Genomic DNA, 6,613 nt, shown 5'->3' on the forward strand with positions numbered 1-6,613 from the left:
TGAATTCCAGATATGCATAGCTAACCTCTCTGTGCCTCCATTTCCTCAGCTAAAAAGTGGAGCAACAAGAGTGCTGAGCTCACAGCGTTTGTGCTGGATATTCTCTGTTTGCACTAGCAGGTCTACTTCTCACCCTTCTCTATCTGCTCAGTTCCCAGAGAAGCTGATCTGTGTGGCCTGCACCAAAGAGTTGTTTTGCTGTCTGGCTTCTGACTGAGTTTAGTTAATGGAAGCCTCCATCAAGAGGTGGAACAGAGGGAAGAGAGTAATTTATTCTCCCAGATCTCTCCCTACCAAGCCCTAGGTTGGTTGTTGCTGCCTTCCTCTGTTGAAGGCCATAGCTCCTACTGGACAGCCAAGACCTAAAGCCCTCTCTCCTAGTTCCAGTAATTACTCTCTCTTCTTCTCCCTTCTCGCAGCCCTGCTGGTGCCAGCTCTGGGGGCGTTTCACCATTCCTTGTTGATTTCCCTTAACTATGCTCACACTTTTATAAATAGTCTCCTCATTAAACTCTCCTCAGTCACCTTGTTTGAGTGTGCCATTTGCCTCCTGCTGAGACGTAACCAGTTTGGAATTAAATAAAGGTGGTGATTAAATAAGCTAATATTTGTAAAGGGTTTAGAGCAGTGTCTGGCATATAGTAGTGCTATAGAAGTGTTTGTGAAATAAATAAATGAATTAACTTCACACGTGAGCGCTCTCTAGGTATTTAAAACTAACTTTTTAAATTTGCCACCCTTCATGTATTAGTCAGCATTCTTCAGAGAAATAGGACCAATAGGGTGTATATGTACATAGATATATCCTACCCATCGGATGTGCATGTGTGTGTGTGTGTGTGCGCACACATATGTGCACATGAAGACATTTATTCTAAGGAATAGTTCAGCGATTATGGAGGCTGACAGGTCCAAAATCTGCAAGGTGGGCCAGGAGGCTGAAGACCCAGGGAAGTTGACACCGTAGTTCCAGTCTCAAGACCATCTTCCATAGAACCAGGAAAAGCCAATGTTGCAAGTGGAATCCAAGGGAAAGCCACTGAAGACTTCTTTCTTGCTCGGGGGAGGCCAAGATTTTTGTTCTATTCAGGCCTTCAAATGATCAAAATGTGTTTGACCAAATATCTGGGCACCCTATTGTCTGGCCAAATTGACACATAAAATTAATCATCACACTTCCCAATATACTCCCCCCAACCCTCAGTTTTCCCTTGCTCACTAAAGACCTCTGCATTCCCTCATTTGATGAATTCTGAACATTTTTCTTTCATGACCCACCTCCCATCTATCCTTCAACACATTTCTAGAACCTACTACTTCTCACCATCTCCACCACTGCCATTGTGCTCCAAGCCACTGTCATTTCTCATGGGGATTATGTTTATAAACCCCTATCTCCTGCTCTCACTCTGACCCTCCTAGAGACTATTTTCAACAGGATAGCTAGAGTGACTTTTTAAAAAATAAACATCATATCATGTCACTCAGGGTCAAAGCCCAAGTCCCTGTAGTGGCTTGTGAAGTTTGAGATAATCATATCCCAGGTCCTCCAAATTAACAGCATGCCTCTCTTCCTCTTGCTCAGTCTGTCTGGCTTCGTTGACCTCCTTGCTGTTCCTTGAACTTGACGGCCATGCTCCCACCTGGAAGCCTTCACACTTGCTGCTTCCTCTGTCTGGAAAGCTCTTCCCTTGCATGCTCATGCATCTCACTCTCCCTTCACTGAGCTTTCCTCCTAGATGTTATCTCCTCAGAGAGATCTTCCCTGGCCGCCCTAACTGGAGCACCCTATCCCTCATCCTCCTTTATTTTCTTTGTTAGCATTTATCCTAACATGACATTATATATTGTTTGTTTGATTGTAGGCCATCTTCCCCACTAGAAGGTAGCACTATGGAGTTCGAGACTTCTTGTCTTTTTTTTTTTTTTTCTTTTTTTCACTTCCATGTTCCAATCCCTGGAGTTGTGTCTCAGAACTCAATTGTAGTAGGATAGTGGGAACTCAATAAATTTTCTCCTGTGTATTTTCCTAAGGCCTAAGAGTAGTAACGACTTGTGCTGGTGTGCATATTAATTCAAGAGGGTTCAGAGCGTGCCCTCACGTGTTCTCCGATTTATCCTCACATCATCCTATAAGAAGGGAAGGAGGGGAATCATCATGACTCATACCTATCAGTGGAATGGGAATGTTTAGTGCTTAAGGATTTTAGTGCCCTCTTTTGAAGATGAGAGTACCTCAAGAGAGGATACTGGATATACTTTTGTGTACCTCATGAGATTGGAGATATATATACTGGAATTCTGTCTTGGAAGAATTTATTCATTTTACCAGCCTGTGCATTTTACTACAAGATCTGGCCAGCAACAATGTATTAAGTCAACATGAATTTTAAACATTTAAAATTCTTGCCATATTGGAAAAATTACAACTGAAAGTTGTGGTTTCAGGACTCACAAGTGCATAGGGAATGAGAGGAAGACATCCTCAGATACTTGTTTTTGAAACCCAGTAACCAAGGGAGTAGATTAACTTTCACAGATAACGCCAGTAACCCTTTGTTGTCCTGTGAATACTGTTACATGAATATATTACTCCCTTCTTGCACCCTCCCTCCCCAACCACAATGATATAAATTTGGTATTTCAGTGAAAGTTTATGAACAATGTGCAAATGCATATGCTTTTTTACATTAAGGTTTTCTCAGGAGAATAATGCTACATAATAAACTTGTAATTGCAAGGATATGGAACCAACCTATGTGCCCTTCAACCAAGGGTTGGATAAAGAAAAGACTATATATATATGGATGCACTATGGAATACTACTCAGTCATAAAAAGCAGTGAAATAATGTCTTTTGCAGCAACCTGGATGGAGCTGGAGGCCATTATTCTAAGTGAAGTAACTCAAGAATGAAAAATCAAATACCATATGATCTCCTTTATAAGTGGGAGCTAAGCTATGAGGACACAAAACCACACAGAGTGATATAATGGACTGTGGGGACTTGGAGTGGGGAGAGGTTGGGAGGGAGGTGAGGGATAAAAGATTATATATCAGGTACAGTGTTCACTGCTCAGGTGACAGGTGCACAAAAATCTCAGAATTCACTACTAAAGAACTCATCTATGTAACCAAAAACCATGTGTACCCTCAAATCTATTGAAATTTTAAAAACTTAAGACAATAAATAAAGTAAGCTGCATGCTGTGGCATGCCTGTAGTCCCAGCTACTAGGAAGGCTAAGGCAGGATTTCTTGGGCCCAGGAGTTCAAGACTTCACTGAGCTATGATTGTGCCACTGCATTCAGGCCTGGGCGACAGAGTGAGACTCTATCTGGAACAAACAAGAGAAAGAAAGCAAGCAAGAGAAAGCAAGAAAGCAAGCAAACAAGAAAGAAAGGAAATAAAGACACTCATACACTTATAATTCAGCTCTCTAATAGTAATTCTATAGTCAGTCACATACCCCAAATTACATTCTTGTAATGGGTTTATTCGTGTACAAAATATGTTGTAATTTGTTGATGCATGTGCAGCAAAATATTCTATCACATACAACAAAAATACACCTTTTACTCCCTTTTCCCTGCCCTTGAAAATGGCAACACTGTTTTGGCAGTTCAGCAGCTAAAAATAAAGTGCTATAATTAAGCAGTATTGGAATGTCTTCGTTTGACAAATGTGATGTACAATTTGAGTATACAATCATATCTTTTTCTTGTTTTTTCACAGAATAGGAAGCTCCACATCCTGAACACCTCCAGAAGATACAAATATTTGTATATATATGTACACATGTATACACTGTATATGTAAAGTGCCAACAAGCCTCTTTGTCCTTGTGAGTTTGTTGAATTTTTCTTTAGTCCCTTTTTCTTTCCACAGTCATACTCACACCATTGGAATCTCAGAGTTCATCAGCAGGCACCAAGCTTACCAAAGGCTGGCTTGTTGGGGGTGTGGTGTTGGTGAGAGGACACGGAGCGAGCCCTTCAGACCTCACTGGGGGACCTGGAACGAAAGGGCACTTTGGACTGGAAACAGCCACAAAACAGGAGCCACAGGGCGCGCTGAATCTCCTGGTTGCGGAAGGCATAGATGATGGGATTGATCATGGAGTTGTAGGTGGCGGGCAGCAGGGTGGCGTAAGTGTAGACCGCCGGGTCGTCGTGGCTGCCCACCACGCAATAGATGGCGAAGGGCAACCAGCTGGCGCCGAAAGTGCCCAGCACAACAGCCAGCGTACCCACACCTTTTCTGGTGGCGGCGAGGTGGGGTGGCGCCAGGCAGTGCTGCTGCAGCGCGATCTGGTGCGCGTGGCGCCAGACCACCTGGCAGATGCGCACGTACAGGTGCAGCATGATGCCGAAGACCATGAAGAAGGCAGCGGAGAGCAGCGCCACGTGGCTGCGCGCCAGCGGGCGCACCACGCTGCAGGCGGCGCGCTCTGCCAGGCAGTTCCAGCCCAGCACGGGCAGAAGCCCCAGGCCTAGGGACACGGTCCAGGTGGCGGCAAGCAGGAGGTGCACGCCCAACAGGGTCCGGCGCGAGTAATAGGTAAGCGCGTTATACAGGGACAGGTAGCGGTCCACCGTAATGGCCAGCAGGCTGCTGACAGAGGCGGCGAAGGAAGCCACGAGGAAGCCCACCGTGAGCAGACTCACAGTCTCCGAGGGCACCACGTACTGGAACACAAAGTGCAAGATGAGGCCACAGCCCGCCAGCAGGTCAGCGGTGGCCAGACTGCCCACCAGCACGAACATGGGCGTGCGCAGCGCCGGAGTGGAGGCGATGAGCGCCACCACCAGCGCATTTTCTCCAGCGATCACTGTCCCCGACACGCACAGGAGCACGTCCCACGGATTCACCGCTGGCAGCAGGAGTCCCGGTGGCCCAGCCGACAGCTGCGAGGACAGCTCCAGAGACCCATTAGCTCCGCCGCCGGCTCCCAGAGCCGCCGCAGCAGGGGGTCCCCATTCGCCGGTGTCCGGCCCCCCTGCTGCTGTGGCCGCCGCCGTCGCTCCTTCGGCCGCCACTACCACCACCTGGGAGTCGTTGAGCGAGGCGGCACTCGCGTTCATTGCGGCCGGATTTGCACCCTGCATAGGGAGGGAGTGCAGGCGTCAGTTGTACCTTTCAGGCTGCCAGGAAACTTTCCCACGCATAGAGCCTCCTCTCGCATTGCCCCACTTGAGTTGCCCACCCCACCCTGGAACCCCAGAGCAAATCGGGGAATCATGGGTTAAGTGAGATCCCAAAATAAATACCTGTTGAGTAAGTGAGTGAAATACCCATGCGGACTTCTGAGTTTTTGCACAGATATACACCAGGACAACATGCACTCACATGCACACAGATCAGTTCTCCAAGGATGCCTGTATTTGCACACGCATACGAGTGCACCAGCTAGGAGTGTCATCCTGGGAGAGTGCCGCCCGGGTTGTGGCGGCGCGACCAGGACATTTCCAGGGAGCTGGGCAGTAGATACGCTGTCCGTGGTGCTGAAAGCGAAGTTTTTGCCATTGCGAAGCTTGGAGAGCCCTGGAGCCCAGAGACCCCTGCGAAGGGGGTCTGGGAGGAGAGACTAGGGTGTGTGTATGGGGGGAGTGGAGGGTCGGAGTCAAGCTTGGCTCCATTTCTCCTCTTCTGGAAAGACCCGTCCCCTGGCTATCCTTCTCCCCACATCCTCAAAGTTCCCTGGGGAACTCGGCCGCTCACCTGGGGCGTCAGGACTTCTGGAAGTCGCTGGTCATGGGCGCCGAGGCGGGGCGCCGGGCTGAGCTCCCCGCGCGGACTGAGCAGTTGCCTGCAGGAGGCGGCCCGGCCAGGGAGGAGGCAAGCGCGGGGCGCCTGTCGCTGTGCCGGCGCCGCGAGTGAGAGACACAGTTGGTGGCAGAAAAGGCGGCTGCGAGCGGCGCGCGCTGGAGATTGACAGGCAGGGCGTGGTGACGTCAGGCTCCCGGCTCCCGGTGCGAACCCAGCACTCACTCTCCTCACCAACCCATCCTGCACCCTCCCCGCCGCACTCCCCTTGCCCCCTATACTATCTGAGGGTCCTAGGAGGGAGGAGAAGCCAGAGCAGCCACCTCCAGTCCAGAACTTCCAGGAATGGGACGGGAGAGAGAAAAAGAGAGGGAGAAAGGAGTGAAGAAGACCAGGCGGCGAAGAGGGTGAGCTGGGAGGGGAGGGGTGAAGGATGAGTGGCACCTGCCGGGCAGCAAAGCCCAGCCTCCAAGATCACTGAGGGATCAGATAAAAAAAGAAACCCCAGAGAAGGGGGAGGTTGGGACAGGGGTGTTTTATGGGAAAGTAGCCACCTTTAAAAAAAAAATGCCGCTCCCGAAACAGGAATTATCTGGGAAAAGAAATTCACTTTTTATTTATTTATTTATTTATTGAGACAGAGTCTCACTCTGTCGCCCAGGCTGGAGTGTAGTGGCCTGATCTCAGCCCACTGCAACTTCTGCATCCCGGGTTCAAGCCATTCTCCTGCCTCAGCCTCCGGAGTAGCTGGAATTACAGGTGTGCGCCACCATGCCCAGCTAATTTTTGTAGAGAGGGGGTTTCACCATGTTGGTCAGGCTGGTCTAGAACTCCTGACCTCATGTGA

General features: G+C 49.1%; 1 protein-coding gene across 2 annotated transcripts; it reads right to left on the reverse strand.

The window, feature by feature from the left end:
* Positions 1-3,475: 3,475 nt before the first annotated feature.
* GPR6 (G protein-coupled receptor 6) lies at positions 3,476-5,927 on the reverse strand. 2 transcript variants are annotated; one of them, XM_011952802.1, is made up of 2 exons: positions 5,722-5,927; positions 3,476-5,102 (listed from the first exon to the last, which is right to left on the reverse strand). In XM_011952802.1, the coding sequence occupies exon 2, from the start codon at positions 5,082-5,084 to the stop codon at positions 3,996-3,998; it is 1,089 nt and encodes a 362-aa protein (XP_011808192.1). In that variant the 5' UTR covers positions 5,085-5,102; positions 5,722-5,927; the 3' UTR covers positions 3,476-3,995. The 2 variants fall into 2 exon arrangements, with proteins under 2 accessions (XP_011808192.1, XP_011808193.1); XM_011952803.1 differs by having other exon boundaries at positions 5,271-5,927.
* Between the last annotated feature and the right edge of the window lie 686 nt (positions 5,928-6,613).

The sequence above is a fragment of the Colobus angolensis genome, unplaced genomic scaffold (genome assembly GCF_000951035.1).
Source record: "Colobus angolensis palliatus isolate OR3802 unplaced genomic scaffold, Cang.pa_1.0 Scaffold35, whole genome shotgun sequence".
Lineage (NCBI taxonomy): Eukaryota > Metazoa > Chordata > Mammalia > Primates > Cercopithecidae > Colobus > Colobus angolensis.

What these genes read in the sequence shown, in the direction of transcription:
- GPR6 (XM_011952802.1), bottom strand. Translation starts at nt 5,084, where the DNA reads ATGAACGCGAGTGCCGCCTCGCTCAACGACTCCCAGGTGGTGGTAGTG.